General features: G+C 33.0%; 1 protein-coding gene across 1 annotated transcript in view; it reads right to left on the bottom strand.

Annotated features, from left to right (window-relative positions):
* LOC135834926 (uncharacterized) overlaps window positions 1-18,703 on the bottom strand; it is a 404,651-nt gene that overhangs the window by 169,197 nt on the left and 216,751 nt on the right. Inside the window, exons 2-3 of the mRNA XM_065348920.1 lie at window positions 10,792-11,006; window positions 703-838 (exon numbers count right to left, since the gene is read on the bottom strand). Coding sequence (XP_065204992.1) covers window positions 703-838; window positions 10,792-11,006 — 351 coding nt within the window. The remainder of the gene's footprint in view (window positions 1-702; window positions 839-10,791; window positions 11,007-18,703) is intronic.

Raw genomic sequence — 18,703 nt, 5'->3', positions numbered from 1 at the left:
AAATCAACCAAAGTGAGTCGAGGGTGAGATCTTTTAAAAACTTTCATTTCAAAATCCTTGAAAACGAGATTCTTTCAATGCAAGTAGTTTTTTATGGGGGCGAGGAGGGTTTACAATTATAAAATTTGAATGATTTTTTTTTAGGAAGTTGATTTTGAAAAAGAAAATAGAACAGGCTCGAACGAAGCCAGGGAGAAAGCTTTTGAAAATTTGTGTTTCGAGAGGCACAAAAACGATGTTTTTTTTTACGGGAGGACGAGGAGGTTTTTTTTGGGGGAGGGGTTGAAAAATTTTATACTTATTAGGTATAATATTAAAACAGTGTTTTTTTTTTAAAGAAAGTTAATTTTGAAAAATAAAACAGAACAGATCTAAGTGAGGGCAAAAGCTTGGAAATTTGTATTTCGAAAGGTATAAAAACAATGTTTTTTGTATAAAGATGATTTTTTGGTTTCAAAACTTGATTTTTTTAAAAAAATTGTCATCTTGATCTGAAAAAAAACTAGGCAAAAAGATTTCGAAAATTTGTCTTTCCAGAAATGGAAAACAATGTTTTTCGTTCATCACAGGCCCTTATTTTGCCATGCCAAACTGCCCCCTTTGCCCCCCTCGACAGCCCTGCTCACACAACTATCCATAAAATACACGATAAATAAGTATCTACGATTAAATCTAAAATAGTAACAATTTCAAACTACTTACAAACAACGTTCATATGCGAAGACACCACCTGCGTATGAAAGGACGGCGCATCGGCTGATACCTCGCATCTGTATTTACCAGCTAGATCTTTTTGTACATCTCTTAAAACTACTTCATTTGATCCCGATAAACTAACCTGTAATACAGAAGAACAAACACCAAAGTTAGTCTAACCTTGACTCCTTCAAATCCCAAGATCCGCCACCACAGCAATACCTATTATCGAAAGCATTACAAAACTACCCCAATGTCCCCTCCCCTCTCTGCACCAGCCTATTTCAAAAGCACTGCTAGTAGTATATCCATTATTTAGTGAGAAGTTATCTATCGAATATATTTCTTCTCTTTTTTCTCCAAAACGGTGAGTTTTGAACGAACCCATTTTATAGACAGCTATTTTATATCGTGTCCTTGGCTCCGAACAGGAAAAAATGGCGGAGGGGAGAAGGGTTGATAAAAAAAACATCGTCGATCTACGCGAGAAAAAAAAACAACCCAAAAAGATCGATAACGTGAAAATATATTACTCGATGTCGACGTTTCAGCAGAGTGTTCGTTCGTTCAATAAGCATACATATATAGCAGCGTATTGCCAAAGAGTATAGAGAAGGCTACTTTAACTCATCTCCCAGGAGAGACATTAAACTACCTCGTGAATAGTGTTCAGCTAGCCGAGCATGATATATCGCCCTTTATACTAGGTCAGTACCACATTGAATCGTCCTGGTATCAGATGCTCACCTATACCACCATCCACCGTCCACGCGAGTAGAGGACCGAATAATAAAGCAAATTTCTAACCCACAAGTTCGCATATTCTTGCAATTTTTCCACACTGAAGGTGATAAAAGACCTTTGGAAAACCCTTCCCCTGTAGTACCTTTCATTGGTTCAATTCGTATCTTTCGATCTAGTACAAGCTGCAGTCGAATGGCGATATCATTCAGCATACAACAATTTGTACCTCTCGCAGGTCTTTTTTTGCTTCCATTCTTTCTGCGCTTTGTCACGATCTCAGCTCTTGAACCTGTACACAATACAGGCCAAAGTGGGGGTTGGGGGGTATATTTGGACACCTCGTATATTGTACACAAAGTAGAAATTATTTATCGGCCACCGTTACGTGATTTATTAACGAATAAACTTTCCAATTTTCTCATACCCGGCGCGCGATATGTGAGCTAGAAATCATACATAGCCAAACTAAAAACCGCAACACACAAGATACATTGTATTACCCACGCCATGCCACGACCCACATATTGTGTATAGTGGTTCTTAAACACACGTGCAATGTACAAAGCTACCCTTCTGACGGTGAGAGGTGTTTGCTTCTTGGGAAATTTGTCGTATCCAAAACCGCCGATTGTTTCGCGCCTTCATAAATCCTCATATGTGTATATAATATTATAAATGTGTGTATAGTCTCACATGCCGACGACTGGTATTCTCAAGCAATACTTCAAAAATCGCCTTTAAACACTCGTAGAATTCGATTAGATACACGTACTGGTGCTACAGCAGTCATTGCCTCTTCATCGTGCATTCTTCTCTGAACCTCGCCAACTCTTCGTATGTTCGTATCCATAAACCACATGTACGAAGTGTGTACTTGGCTACCACTTGAAATCTTCCATACATGAGACATAAAAATAAAACGACTTATGTACAATCCCAGCTCGTGCTAACGACTCCCACCGCTCGTGCTCAGTTGTTAACACCGATAATAATATGAAAAACCACCTCGACGAGTTATTTTTTTATTTATTTTATTTTTTATTTTGAAGAATATATCATTCGATATTTTCAGCTCGTTCTTCAATGCTGCTGCGGTTATTGTTCTGAGAAAATTTACGATCGCGAACGAGAGGTCGTCAAACCTCACCGAGGTTGGTATTTTTCACCCCCAAGTTGTACATGAAAGTACCTCACCAATGCAGCTGTGCTTATCGAAGCACATCTAAAGCTCTCCTTCCTATACTGCTTCTTGTAGGTACACTTATATGAAGTAATTATCGCGTTAATAAATTGCCCCATTTTGTGTACTTTTCTCGCTCATTTTAGCGCACAAATTGGCTAGTAAACGGCAGGTGTTTGAGAGAAAGCATCTTAGATTGTTTTCGCCCCCACACGGTTTTAAAAACTTCACATAGAAGTGCAAAGAGCCGATGGCTGAGAAAAAATATTCGCTCTTTAATTATTAAAGGTAATCTCATTATTGGTGTTTTTTTTTTTTGGTAGGGAGGAAAATTTTTCAGGTTTTTCAGCATTTTTTTTCTTTGGAAAAGTTTTGGTAATTTGAAATTTTGCTAATGGTTTTTAAGCTGAGAAGGCTTATTTGTAGAATTTTTTTCGCCAACTTTTCAAACGAGAAAATTTTTTGTGATTAGTGTAGACTATTTTTTTGCGAAGAAAAAAATCTCATTTCAGTTTCAAGTTACGTTATCTTATTATCTCGTTATATTTGGTAAGAAAAAGCTCGGTAATTGAAAATTCAAAATTATGGAGAAATTTTTTCCAAGGTGAAAGAAGGTATTACATGATTGCAAAATGATAAAAAAGAGCAGACTACCTACTTGTGAATTTTTTTGCGATTTTTTTCTCGCTGCAGTCGTGCAAAAATGTTGATTTTATGGCGAACAAATATTAGGTATGTCTGAAAAGTTCATCACGTCAACATGAAATTAAGTCCTAGTCGAGAGTTCTCAAAAAATTATGCTTACTCGTTCCCTACGTTTTTCATTGAAATTTCTTACGTTAAGCCTATTTTCGTACATAAAAGAAGCACCCTTTACTTAATTGAAAATTATACCTGCTTCAAATTTTCAAGAATTTAAAAAATCAACCACAATATCTGACTGCAGACAGTCTACTGGTAACGTCACTCAAATATTGTTAACGTATGAAAGAATTTCAGGAAAAAGGTACCACAAAATGTAAAAAAAGAAAGTTACTTTTGAAAATTTGACAAATTATAGAAGTTTATTGATTTTAGACATGCTAAGTGCCCGATTAGCGCTCGGTGGCAATAAAATTGCCAACTGCCAATTTTGGACTTTTGGCCAAAAAAGGCAAGAAGTTGGTAAAATCTCCACCAATGAAAACGCTTTATTTAATGCCAACTTGACAATTTGTTGGAAAAAATTCTGCCAACTATTTGCCAACAGAGGCAATATTTCTGTCAATTACCTACATTTCATTTTTCCAACTAATTGCCAACAGAGGCAATATTTTTGCCAATTACTCTTATTCTCAAAATGATAGTTACATTTTTGAATTTTAAATTTCAAAAATCAAAAATGAAGGGAAGGGTTGCATATTTTTGATTTTTGACCGCAGAAATGGTACCTTTCCATGGGGTTTCATTTTTCTGGCTTATGTATTACTAAAATTTCCTGACCTACGGGGGGTTTGAACCTGTGTACTCCTGCACCTAAAACCCTACGCCTAACCCTACAGCTACCATTGCTACGAGGAGAATTGGGCATAAAATGAATTCTTATATTTGCTTGCAGGCTCCTGTTGTTAATTGCTTTCATTTAGGCTATGTCAAAAAAATTTATGAATGTTTTTTGTTGTAAAAAATTCCTTGAAATGGATTTTTTTAAATTTTAGTAAAACCAAAAATTTTAAATCTAAATTCAGAAATTCTGTTAATTCTACTTCAGAAATAAAATAAAAATAAGAAAATCAATATCAATTAAATTGAAATTATTTTTTTTAATTTATTGAATAAATTTGTGAATTGACTTTTTTATTTTCATTGATTTGGAATACATTGTTTTGTAAAATGAAATTTTAAAAATGTCTGAGTTTAGCTTTACAATTTTTGGTTTCACTACAATTTTTTTCGATCCACATAGGTACACATTCAGAATGTTTATTATGTATTGATTTTTTTTTAAATTGAATTGAAAATATATTTTTTTCGTACCTAATTGGTTAAAAAAATAAGTTACTAATACAGTTTTAATTGTTTTCAAACAATTTTGAATCTATTACCTATCTTTTTATTTATTACTAGGGCAGAAGAACATATTCTTTAGCATTATTTTTTTCTGTGCCATTAGGCAGGGAATATCCAACACATCTTTGCGAATCAAGAGATTTCAAGTCAACTGAGCCAATGTTATTTTGCATATTTCAGCATATTTCGACTAAAAATGCACGTTTTAGCATATTTTCACCTGTTTTAGCGAATATTTCAGCATATTTAGTCAATTTTCACAGTTTTTCCCTATTTTTAGGGAATATTTTTAAAAATCTTCGAAATTTGCTTTTTTGTAATTTTTTGAAAACAAAACTTTTTGAAAACGAAACTTTTTGAACACAAATTTTTATTTTTTTCGCATAAAACTTTGAATTTCTTATCCTTTCCTTGCAAATACCTCCTTGAATTTTCACTTAATCAAACTATCGAGGTTACCATTGAATTCGCTTTGTTTTTCCCTGTAAAACGACACCCATATTGTGTAGGAAATGGTGGGAATATTTTGGCATATTTCAACTTTTTAGGAAATTTTTTTGCATATTTTCATCAAAATGAGCGCATAAAATATGCGCATATTTTGGTTTTTTTAGAGCATATATTCTTCTGCCCTATTTATTACTGTAGAATAAAAAAATTAAAAATAAACAAAAATATGTTTTCCTAAACAGTTACTTGAGTTCCTACTTTTTTATGGCATATTTTCAGTCATACTTAAGTATAAATTTTTATTATAATTTTTTTATGTTTCAAGGTCAGCCTATTCTCAAAAATTTTAAAATTAGAATTAGGTACTAGGTATTGAAATTATAACTTTTTGAGGGATGGGGGGAGGGGTTCGAAATTTAAGTGGCTGCTTGCAGTAATTCTTTCAAAAATTAAGTACATATTTTTGAATTTAGCTTCAGAATTTTTGTTCTCAAAAATTATTCTGCTTAGATTTTTTTGATAATTTGGTTCAAAATATTATTTTAAATTAAATTGTTTCCTTTTTTTGAAATTGGCAATGACTGTGGAAAACTTTTTTTTTAGAAAGTTTGAAAAAAACACCTTTTTTGGGGAGGGGGACTTTTTTGGTTAAAAGTTAACCTTTCTTTTTCGTTTTTTTTTCCAATTTAAGTGATTGTTGTGAATTTAAAAATATTTTAAAATAGGTACCTACCTCGCAAAATGTTTCGCATTTGTTCTTTTTTGTTTTTGCTTTTTTTTTACAGAATTTGACTGAGTGTAGTGATTTTTTTTTGAAATTGGAAAAAATGAAAAAGGTACTTACTTTGACAGAAAAACTTTAGTAAAAACCAAAAAAAAAATCAATTTAAAAATGTTGAAAAACTCTAATTTTTAATTGGGTTCTAAAAAAAATCCATTCTTAGTACTTATGATTTTAGTTTAATTTTAAACATTGAAACCACCAAAATATACCAATTATTTCAATGAAAACCTCAAAATTTTGAGCACTGAAACATACACTTGAATTTTGTAGCGCTTCAACTGAATTGTAAAAAAAAGAAAAATAGCATCTGCAATGTCTTGCCCAAGCGCATGATGCTGATATTGGCAAAAAATTGCCAAAATGTTGACAATATTCTTCTAAGGAAGTTATCGCCAATTTTTTGACAATTTATTGCCAACCACAGCAAGATGCGCATGCGCAAATAATGTATGTGGCAATGTGTTGACATTTGGTTGGCAATTTTATCTTACCTTCATTTTCTATTTCGTAGGTGCCAATTTTATACTCAAAAATGCCAATGTGGCAGTAAAAACGACAAAAATAATTGCCACTGCGCTAATCGGGTGTAAGGGTGAACTTTGGTAAATTACGGGTAATTTTCAACATTTTACTAGATAGTGATTGTATTAGTATAGGTATATTGCGATTGCCTGCTAGTAATTGGTAAAGTAGTGCTAATTTTGGTAAACTACGAGTCTTTTTTTTTGGGGGGTTAGTTGCAACTTGCAAGCTAGTAAATTACAAACTGGTATTTTTTTGGTAAATTACCAGAATTTTTTTTTGGTAAATTGCCAAATTTTTTTGGTAAATTATCACAATTTTTTTGGTAAATTACCAAGATTTTTTTGGTAAATTACCAGGAATTTTTTCGGTAAATTACCAATACCTTTTTTGGTAAATTATCAGTAACTTTTTTGGTAAATTACCTACGAGGATTTTTCTTGGTTAATCATCAGTCATTTTTGGAGAATTTCCGTCAACACTTTGGCAAGGTAGGTAGGTATACGTAATTCTTTGGTAAATTTCTGGTAAGTTAAATAAAAATTTCCGTAGTTTTTTGGCGAATTGAGCACCAATATGTAATTTTTGGCGAATCACTAGCAACTTTTTCAACGAATTACCAGCAATGTAATAGGTGAATTACAATAAGTAGAAATTTTTATGAACCCTTGATAATTTGTTAATCGTATGCTAATTTTTAGTAAATTGTCATTAGTTCTTAGAAAATCACCTTACCATTAATGGTCTGACAAATTATATGTATGTATCCATTATTGATTTTTTTTTTTTAGTGAATTACTGGTTATTTTTGAGAAAATAACCAGTAATTTTTAGTGAGCCAGGTACAACAGTAATTTTTTATAAAGCAAAATTTCTTTTGAAGTTGTTAACTTGATGAAAATTTTTACCAAATCGGCTACTGGCAATTTTCAGTAAATTACTTCTCATTTTTGGTAAATTACTAGTCATCTTTAGTAAATTACTGGCAATTTTTGGTAAAGCATGAGTAACTTTTGGTAAATTACATGTAATTTTTAGTAAATTGGTAAATTACAGGTAATTTTTGGAAAATTGGTAAATTACAGGTAATTTCTGGTAAATTACAGGTGATTTCTGGTAAATTACAGGTAATTTCTGGTAAATTACAGGTAATTTCTGGTAAATTACAGGTAATTTTTGGCAATTTACAAGTAACTTTTGATAAATTACAGGTAATTTTGAAATAGTCAAGGATATGGCCACACTGCGGGTCTCTTCCTTGCGGGCTTTCCACATAAGTTGCGTATGCAACGTTGTCGCATGTTACTTCTGTGTGGATTATTATTACAGTTATTGTCATGGACAAGTGCGGTTGTGTTCGGTCGTGATCTGTTACGGTTGAAAAGTATACCTTCGGATAATCAATAAATTTTTGTGTAATAAAACGTTTACTTTCCCGAGGTAATTCGTTAATACTTGTTTGAAGTCTGTCTGGCTTGGTGCTACAGTGTCTTACAATTTGCTTTGGACCTTTGAGCTACGACTACAAGTCATTTTACGTATGTGGTAATGATTGAATGACACGTGAGTTTAAATAGACATTAATTAGGTCTGACCCCTAGAACCAATTCCAGTACCATACCTTCACAATTTCTAGTAAATTACAGGTAATTTCTAGTAAATTACAGGTAATTTCTGGTAAATTACAGGTAATTTCTGGTAAATTACAGGTAATTTCTGGTAAATTACAGGTAATTTCTGGTAAATTACAGGTAATTTCTAGTAAATTAGAAATTACAGGTAATTTTTGGTAAATTACAGGTAATTTCTGGTGAATTACAGGTAATTTCTGGTAAATTACAGGTAATTTTTGGTAAATTACAGGTAATTTTTGGTAAATTACAGGTAACTTTTAGTAGGTAAATTACAGAGAATTTTTATTTTTGATAAATTGCAGGTAATTTTTATTTTTTGTAAATTACTGGTAATTTTTGGTAAATTACTGGTAATTTTTGGTGAATTACTGGTAATTTTTGGTAAATTACTGGTAATTTTTGGTAAATTACTGGTAATTTTTGGTAAATCACTGGTAATTTTTGGTAAATTACTGGTAATTTTTGGTAAATTACTGGTAATTTTTGGTAAATTACTGGTAATTTTTGGTAAATCACTGGTAATTTTTGGTAAATTACTGGTAATTTTTGGTAAATTACTGGTAATTTTTGGTAAATTACTGGTAACTTTTGGTAAATTACTGGTAACTTTTGGTAAATTACTGGTAATTTTTGGTAAATTACTGGTAACTTTTGGTAAATTACTGGTAATTTTTGGTAAATCACTGGTAATTTTTGGTAAATTACTGGTAATTTTTGGTAAATTGTCGGCGATTTTTGGTAAAAAACCTACTAGAAATGTTTGGTAATTTACTGGTAACTTGTGAGACATTACCACTTACCAGTAATTTGTGGTAAATTACCAGTAATATTTGGTGAATCCCATGTGATTTTTGGTCAAATACTCGTACTAGTCATTTTTGGTGAATGAAAAGTAATTTTTGGTAAATGAAAAGTAATTTTGATAAATTGATGGTAATTTGGGTAAATTAACTGTAATTTTTGTGAATTAATGGTATAATTTGATATCTGCAGCCATAGGTGAATCACTAGTGACTGTTGTTAGGTGCATTACTAGTATTAGTTTGGTAAATTACTGGCGAATGTTTACTAAAATACTGATGAGTGGGGATTTTGTATAAAGTGTATTGGTAATTTTGTAAAAATCACACGCAATTTGGGCTGACGAATACTGCCAAGTTTTGGTTAAATTACTGTGAATTCCACATTTTGGATGAAGTAATCTGATAGGTACATAATTTAAAGTAGCTAATTACTGGTGTGGTATTTCTGGTAAATGAATGTTTTTTGATAACTTATTACCAGTACTTTTTGGAAATTAAAAAAATTAATGCATCAACCTTGTTCTTGAAATTTGATCAGGTTTTTGATAACTTGAAACCATTCTCAAGAGCATCCGGAGCTCCCAGCACAACCTGAATTTTCTCCAACATATTCGGATTGACCTAAAGAAAGCGCTTCGAGTTGTCCAGACGAAAAATTCAACCGGATAGACATGGAGTTTTGCAAGGATGTTGTGCTCATTTTTGATGACCATTTGTCTCAAAAAAAAACAAAATGGGTTTTGCGGAGAAATCACCGAAAAAATTTCAATATTGATATCAAAATGTGGGTTTTCGAGAGTACTAAATATAATTCTCGATTAACTGTTTCAACCCTCAATGGGGTTTATGTTCAGGGCAGTGAGGTAAACGGTTGATTATACTGAAAATATCATCTTCAAAAATATATACCTACTTAAATTTTGATAACACAACTGATTGCACTTTACAACATTTTTGAATGGGGGGGGGGGGGTTAGAGCAATATTTCATAAAATTAAAATCAGCGTCTTCACTCGTACGAGTAAGTATTTTTTTTTTTTCAAAAGATTTGAATTTCGTAACTGGCCTCTATCTGCCCCCTCTGACCTGACCTAAGAAGGCTTATTTTCAGTTCGTGGCATAGACATTCATTCCACATATCCAGTCACTCAAATATTTTTTTTTCAGAATGATAGAAATTTATGTTGAAAATTCAAAGCTTACAAACGATTTTCTATCATTTATCCGCAACTCTTGGAAGAGCATTGCAAACCATCACTTTACAGTAGGTAGGTATATTCCGAGCAATTTACGCAATTAAACAGGCAAAGACACCGATATCCCTGCTCTATCATAAGTATGCATTAAACTTGGTCATTTTCGTTCCGCTTCAGAACACTTGGAATATTGAGCTTAACACCCAAACCACAGACAAAGAGCATAGGTATCATTGCAACCGAACGCACATATGTAGGTACATAAAAGGTAGAGAGACACCAGATACATTTCGTTGTCAGTGCCAGTGGAATAGATGGTGCTGGCTTGGCTTCCCTCGAAGGCTTAGAAATAATTCCACGCCACGAGTACGTTTTATCATCGTTGAGCGCCATTTTAACAGAATCGTGTCTCATTAAACCATTATGTAGCCGGCGTAGAAATCCCATCAGGCCAACGTAGCGTGACAACCCTAAACACTTGCAGAAGAGTGTTTGCAAGAGGAAATGATGATACTCGTAGTAGGTACCTCTACCACCTAAGTAAGTATTAAACGTAGATACCTTTTTTATACATAGACTCATCGTACACTGAGATACAATATTCAGAGCTGTCTATGATTTACGCAGGGTGCACAACTTTTCACGTGATATTCGATAGTATACTCGTGTATTGTAAATAATAGGTAAAGATTGAAAGATTGATGCAGAAATTATGAAAGATTTGTATACTCACATCAACATTAACACCAGGTAGAGGAAAAACCCTAGTGTGTGGTAATTCTTTGGGCACATATCGATAAAATTCTTGCCTTCCTTTGTACCATTTGACTGTGTATAATGATTCATTTTCTAAATCATAAAGGCATCGCATTTTTACCGTATCTCCCGGTGCAACAGCCACTGGTACTTCAATGGTAACATCTTTCAAGCAATCGCAAATCGGGTAATCTGAAATCATTAAAAAATTATGGAAATCAGTTCTAAGTCCATCCATCAACATTAAATGACAATTTTCAAAAATATTCAAAGATTTAATAATTATAATCAATTAATACATACTAACATTTTTTTTCTATATTCAATGTAAATTTTAAAATTTGAAACTCCCCTTCCAATTTTTCAAAAAAAAAATTCAAAGTTTACCAACCCTATTGGAAAGCTTTGGTCAAGATTTAAAAATTTCCAACATGCTTTGTCAGGTCAAATCCCATAAAAAGAGCTCCTGGCGCAGAACCCGCTATCAAGAGAGGGCTCAAGACATGTTCTTTGGATCTAGTTCGGAGATTGTCAATTCAAAAAGCCCCTTCGTTAAATTTTGCGAGTAGAAGCAGAATTGTAACCTCTTTATTTCATTCCAGTATGCTTGCAACGATAATTCTACTTGCATAATTCTTCCATTTTCCAACACCCTAATACCACACGCAGCAATGTAAAAAGACCATTAAATCCTCGTAGTGAGCCTAAATACTTCATTAAACCCGAATAAAAATTCAGGAAAAAAATTGATAAAAAGAAACAGAAAAAAAGAGGCCAACAACAAGAGCATTTGAAATATTTTAATGACTATAGGCTCCGTTGCACTGTACCACAATAACGACCATATTTTCATCGTTCGTTCGCCGGCTCACTTGCTCGGCTGATGATGAAACTGAAAAAGACTCGCAGAGAGGATGGGAAAACTACAACAACAACGACGACAACGACGCCGGTCGTATTTTTTAATATGTCTCATCTTTTAATTTTTCCCTCGCCTTGAGAGCTGACGAAGCGCACGAGAGCAACGAACGAGAAAAAAAGGTAGATATTTCGACTCAATTACGAGTTTGTGTACAATGGAGTATGAAAATTTGGTTTTTAACGAAGCTAATTTTGTAATAACGTCTTCTTTCGCGTATTTTCTCTGTCTTCCTGTTCCCTAGCTTCGAGTAGGTATAGCGAGTTCATATTGTGCTACGATAAGTACAGCTTTAGAGCAGATATAGGTATGTACTAGCTATATACATTATACAGACTACATCATCATCATCGCGCCAAGTAGTTTTTTTTTTATGAAGTTGGTCCAATAAGCAAAGCATATTATGGAAGGAAAAAAGGCTGAAAAAAACTTCCACTAATGCGTATAAATGCCACCGTTGTCGTAGTATCGTTTTTGGGCCCACGAGAGAGGGGGAGTCTTTCCGCATAATTTGTTAAATGCTTACATTAAAGAAATTTTATGTGCATTGAGCTTTTCCCCCTTTAGGTTTTTTCTTTCCTGGTTTATTTTTTGCGCTTGCTTTTTTCGTAGTTTTTTTTTCATTTAAAAAAAAAAGAACTCGAGGGTTGCGAGAGGTTACTGAAAAGTTTTGAGTGAATGAATCTTATCAAAATATGACGTTCGTGGAGACTCGAGTAGATAAATTGTATTTTTCAATAAAAAATTCTAAAAAATTTTTAGTCCGGCATATGACAACAGGAATATTGGACCCCACCCCATCCCAATATAGGACTCGCTCGAAATTTTCTAAATTGGGACAATGCTAGATCAAAGAAGTACCTATGCAAAAATTTATCACCACCCGAAATTTCAAGAGCTGAAATGCATTTTTCGACTTTTGGTGAATTTTTAAAACTCAAATTTAGGGCAAAAATGAAAAAAAAAATTACCAAATTGACCTGGAAAACAGAAATTTGAGATGTACCATATTCTTAACCTGGCAAATCGATTGGAAATAGTTTTAAACCATTTCAAACAGGTAAGTATTTCTGGAGCCTCTTGCAGATTTTGAAAGTTGAAATTTTCGCAAAATTTTACCCAATAAAGTTGGACGCCAAATATTCACTTTATAGTCTACTTTCAACATACTAGAGTCAATTTCATGTAGTATCAAAGTGTTCTGGAGGCTCCAGCAGTCACATTTTGAAAATTTCAGATTTCCAAAAACTGTTATAAGAATTGTCCAAATCAACTTTTCCACGTACCTAAGTAAGATTTCTATTATTTTCTGTCCATGAGAGCCTTTGGAAACAACTGAAATAAGAGAGAGTAAACGGATTGAATATTTCAAAAATTTTTCCATTCTCCGCATTCAAAAACATTGGATTTATGAATTGAAGCAAATATTTTAATTTTAAGCTTAAGAAAGCAAGATCTAAAATCAAAAGTACTCAATTCCTTTCAACATTTTTGGGCAAGGTATACCTTGAAATTCCTTCAGACTTATAAGAAAGTCAACGAGACAGAAAAACTTTTGAAAATGAAGTTCGATTTTTCACATTTTACAACATTTTTAGCTCCATTTGATGAAGTTTTGTAAAAATTTCAAGTTTCAAAAATCTACTGGAGGCCTGAGAAATTCTCAAAAAGTCACTGGAGACTCCAAAATGATTTGAATCCACCAACCGTCAACTTGATAGCGTGATCAAGTTGAAGAGTGCAGCATGAATTTCGGATTTTCAACTCCATTTGATGAAATTTAATGGGAATTTCAAATTTCAAAAATCTGCTGGAGGCATCAGAATATAACTCAAAACATTTTAAAACTATTTCCAATCAATTTGACAGATCAAAATAGGGTATATCTCAATTTTCAGTTTTCTGGGTCAATCTGGTGAAATTTTGACTTTTTTTTCGGTTTTGGTGGTCCGAACTGAACTTAATACCAAACTAAATAGTAAATACTGAACTGAATACTGAAATTTTATCTAATTTTATTTCAATAAATACTGAAATTTTATTTTATTCAATTTTATTATCAATTCAATCATTTATTCATTCATTTGTCTTTTTGTCTTTTCCTCTTTCGGTCTTTCCATCTTTCCATCTCTTCCTCTCTTCATGTTTTTGTGTTTTAGTCTTTTCATCCTTACTTATGTCTTTTTGTCTATTGGTCTCTTTCTTTCTTTGTCTCTTCATCTCTTTGTCTTGTCATCTTTTTGTCTTTTTGTCTTTTCATTGTTTTGTCGTTTTGTTGCATCCTTGTATCCGGGTTTTGTCGTTTTGTTGATTTGTCTTTTTGTCGTTTTGTCTTTTCATCATTTCGTTTCATGTTTTTGTCTTTCCACCTTTCTTCCCAAGTTTCCGTCTTTTTGTCTTTTCGTCTTTTTGTCTTCTCATCTTTTCGTCTTTTAGTCTTTTTGTCTTTTTGTCTTTTTGTCTTTTCGTCTTTTTGTCTTTTCGCCTTTTCGTCTTTTCATATTTTCGTCTTTTTGTCTTGTCATCTTTTTGTTTTCTTGTCTTTTCATCTTTTCATCTTTTTGTCTTTTTGTCTTTTCATTGTTTTGTCGTTTCATTGCATCGTCATTTTGTTGCATCGTTGTATCCGGGTTTTGTCATTTTGTTGCATCGTTGTATCCGGGTTTTGTCATTTTGTTGTTTTGTCTTTTTGTCTTTTCGTCTTTTCTTTTCGTCTTTTCGTCTCAGGCCTTGAAACCATTTGCATTTTATTGGTTGTTGTGGTAGATGGTTTTTGAAAGACTCAAAAATAATGGTTTTTGTTATGGTTTCTGAATTGGTTTTGCGATCACAAGCCATAACGGTTCCAATTGGTTTTAAGGTTCAAGTTTCAAAGTTTTTCTGGTTCTGGTTTTGAAATGGTTCCAATTTTTTTTTAATGTGGTGTGGATGTGGTTTTGGTTTTGTAATTGCATTTTTTTTCTGGTAGTGGTGGTTTTTCATATCAAAAACCATTTCAAATTTTCAATTGGTTTTGGTGGTTGCGGTGGTTTTTACATCAAAAAATTTACCGAAAAACAAATTTGTAGTATGAGTATTTAAAGAGTACTACTAAAAGTCTGATTTGAGACAAAAAAAAAAAAAAAAAAAAAAACAGAAAATTTGCATCACTGGTCTGGAAAAATCGAAAACATTGTAGAAACCAAAAAGAACCATTTCATGAATTGGTTTATGGTTGTTATTGGTTATGGTTACATTTGAAATTCATTGAAATGGTTCTTGTGGATGTGGTTTTCTCCAAAGAACACAACGTTTTGGTGGTTTTGGTTTTTTCAATTCAAATTTTTTTTCCAAATGGTTGTTTTTAAACGAAATGGGTTTCATTTTTTTCCAACGTATTGGTTTTTTGTTGTTGTTGTTTTTGAAATTTACAAAAAGAAGTTGAAATGGTTGTGGTAGTGGTAAAACCAATTGAAAAACAATGGTATGTGGTGGTTTTATTTGGTTTTGGTGGTTTTAAGCCCTGTTTTGTCTTTTCGTCTTTTCGTCTTTTTGTCTTTTTGTCTTTTCATCTTTTCGTCTCTTCATCTTTTTGTCTTTTCATCTTTTCATCTTTTCATCTTTTCATCTTTTCATCTTTTCATCTTTTCATCTTTTCATCTTTTCATCTTTTCGTCTTTTCGTCTTTTCGTCTTTTTGTCTTTTCGTCTTTTCGTCTTTTCGTCTTTTCATATTTTTGCCTTTTTGTCTTTTCGTCTTTTCGTCGTTTCATCATTTGAGCCATTCATTCATTCTTTTATTCATTCTTTCATCCATTCTTCCATTCATCCTTTCATCCATTCATCCAAGCATGAAAAATTGTTCTCAAGTGGAGTGACTTTTTCAAAATTTGCAAACATAGACAGGAAACAGGATGGAAAAACATCATTTTTCAAAGAATTGTTAAAATATTTCTAATTGAACCTTCAAATGTCTTTCATTGGAACATGAAATAAATGCTGAATGGAATTGAATGCTGAACTGGACAGAATACTGAACAGAACTGAACTGAATGCTGAGCTGAGCTGAGCTGAACTGAACTGAACATTTGGCCTACCTAAATTTATTTTTTTTTAAATTCACCAAAAATTGAAAAATGTACTTCAGCACTTGAAATTTTGGCTAGTGATGAATTTTTGCATACTCTTTCGATTTAGTTTTGTCCAGTTTAAAAAACTTTGTGTGAGCTCTATACCTAACTGCAAAGCAAAATCTTCAATAATGTCCACCATTTTGTTAGTAAGGCCAATTTTTTGTCCGAATTTTTTAAAAAAATGTTCCTTAGGAGAAAAATTGTATGTACCAGTGGATCGGCAGGGAGAGGGGGTGCAAATATTCCTATTTTCATCAATTTCTGGTAATTTTACACGAATTACATAAATACTCATGTCGTTCTATTTTCAAAGCGAAAATTAGACAATTTTTCAAACAAGAGCAATTGATGTGAAGAGCCGAATTGAAAATTGAAAAAATTCGTGTCTATCAAAAATAAAGCCCTGGTGAAAAAATGCTCAATTTTCTGTGACGTATATAAGCTCTAAATTGACTGATATGCACTCAATGTACATAGTCATCGTTGATGATGTTGAATCGAATAATAATGTTATTTTTCGATTATAGCGAGTTGTTTAGTCGAGAAAGAGAGAGATAGACACCGGTAAAATATTATGCGGATGTAAATGGAAAAGAAGGGAGTGTGCCAAGGGAGGTGTAGCAAGCTATAGGTAGATACCCTGTTGCTTCATCCCGAGGTATATGCGAACGTATGCTCGCGAATATACTAACGTGGCACAATGGAAATGTAAAATAAACAAATCACTTTATATATGTATAACGCAGCACCAACGACTGTCAATCTCAATTGATCAATAATTTATCGTATATACCGGCAAACGTCGCTCGTCAATGCTCACGTTATCACAGGCATCGGGGGTGATGGGAGGAGGAGTGGGGGCGGTAGTAAGATATTGATACATTGTATGGTTTTGTCATAGACTGTATTGTAACAGGAAGAGAAGAATGATACGATGCCAAAAGGGTTTATGAAATAATAGGTACGTACGGAAATTGTAGCTGGCGTGATATCGTAGTACGTATAATAATGACGTTGATGCAAAAGTATTACGGACTGGGAGGGTGAAGGAGGAGGGTGAAATACACGCGAAGCGTGGAAGGAAGGAAACATTATATGGTGATTATGTATTTGAGTGGCGTTATAACATCTTCTCTCGTATATTAGAAGAAGTGAGTTGGAGGAAAATAAAAAAGTAGCAAAAGGGGTGGAATTTTTCGCACGCAGTGCGTCTCTCACGTCTCAGTTGGCTGCATTTCGACGACGATAATGATGATGATGATGATGAAGACAACGACGAAGCGTATAAATAAAAATAAATACGAAATTAATTCGCGTTTAAAAAGCAGACTCTCTTTTGAAATAGGTACTGTGTAGTATGATGTACTACGTAGGTAAATATGCACAGAGAAAAACTTGTAAGTATGGTAAATACGTAAAACTCTTTTCTGTCGGAGAAAGTACCTATACCTACATGCAGGATGAAGAGTAGAATTTCACGAGAGAGATGAGAGAATATAGGTATATCAAATTGCTGCGATGAATAGATAGAGACACAACTGCAGGTTGGTGTTTGTTTTATGCGGGGCTGGTGCATGTAGAAGTGAAACAGTGAGACGATTATTTCGAGATGGTCGTGTGTATGCGACGGGTACGATAATTAACTTGTTCCTCGGTGTGAGGGTGAAGAAAAAAGGAGGGATGAGATTCTTTAGCGATGAACGAACTCAAGTTACGCGTGTTAATTGTCTCGCAGAAATTTTCTTCACTCTATGTACTTTCTTTGTGTTTTTGGTGCGAGAGAAAATTCGAGTTGTGCAGTTGACGTTTTTTCTTGAATTTGTCATGCGAATGTGCTAGAATGGGAAAAGAATAAATAATTAATGAGGTGAATCTTATAGGATGGAAATCGGCGTGAAATAAGACTATGTGGTTTAGGAAAGGTGACCTCAAAGGTAGACAGTTCTGCAGATGTCAGTCACTCTCATTGTCTTATTTATAATCTGTGGCGAATAAGTCCCGAGAATCAGCTCCTAGATCAGCTTAAAGAAGAATTACCTCAGCATTGCCATTGTTGAAAATTTATATCCTTTTTTCAAAATCATTTTGTGGCGGTTCCAATTCAAAATTTTCTCCAGTGATTTTTTTTTAAAAATCAGACAAGCACACTGTTAAACCTGATCAGATCCAATCATTTTTTCTTGGATAGAAAAACAAACTAAGTCTAAGTTTTCCTCATAATCTTAAAATAAGCATTATATTTGCAGTGTTTTCAAAATTCAGTTCTTCATTTCAACTTTTTTATATATTTATTACTTATTTTCTCTTTTTTCTTGCAGAAAAAAAATAGCAAAAAGAAATCCACTTGAGGTAGATAATAAATTAAGTACTAGGTATACTCAGCAATGCTCGTATGTAGATTGCAGAGATCTGAAGATTTCATCCATCAAATGCAGAAAGGGGGGGAGAAAATAGCACTTCGAAAAAACAATGCTTGATTGAAACATAACAAAATCCAAGTGTTTTTTTGATGCATCAAATTTTCTTTGAAAAAGAAGACCAAATAATTAATGGCTCCAAAAATTGATATGTTATAGAAATTCACAACAAAAAAAAATCAATTCCTCCAATCACAATAGATGTTAGAAAACAAGGCAGAAAAAAATGTCAGAAAAAATTATCAAAAATTCAACCATGCTTGTAATGATTTTTTTTTGTCATTTAGTGTTTTTAATATATTATTTTGTCAAAACAAGATTTTAAATTGATGATTCAACATGTTTTATGAGTAATAGGTACTCCAAAAATATTAGCTTGAAACTTGATGCCGGGTTCTGCGCCAGGAGCTCTTTTTCATATCTTGAGAATCTGAAAATATAT

This window comes from Planococcus citri, chromosome 2 (genome assembly GCF_950023065.1).
Source record: "Planococcus citri chromosome 2, ihPlaCitr1.1, whole genome shotgun sequence".
Taxonomy (NCBI): Eukaryota; Metazoa; Arthropoda; class Insecta; order Hemiptera; family Pseudococcidae; genus Planococcus; species Planococcus citri.
The sequence above is the reverse complement of the archived record's forward strand: the minus strand, read 5'-3'. Positions and strand labels throughout refer to the sequence as shown.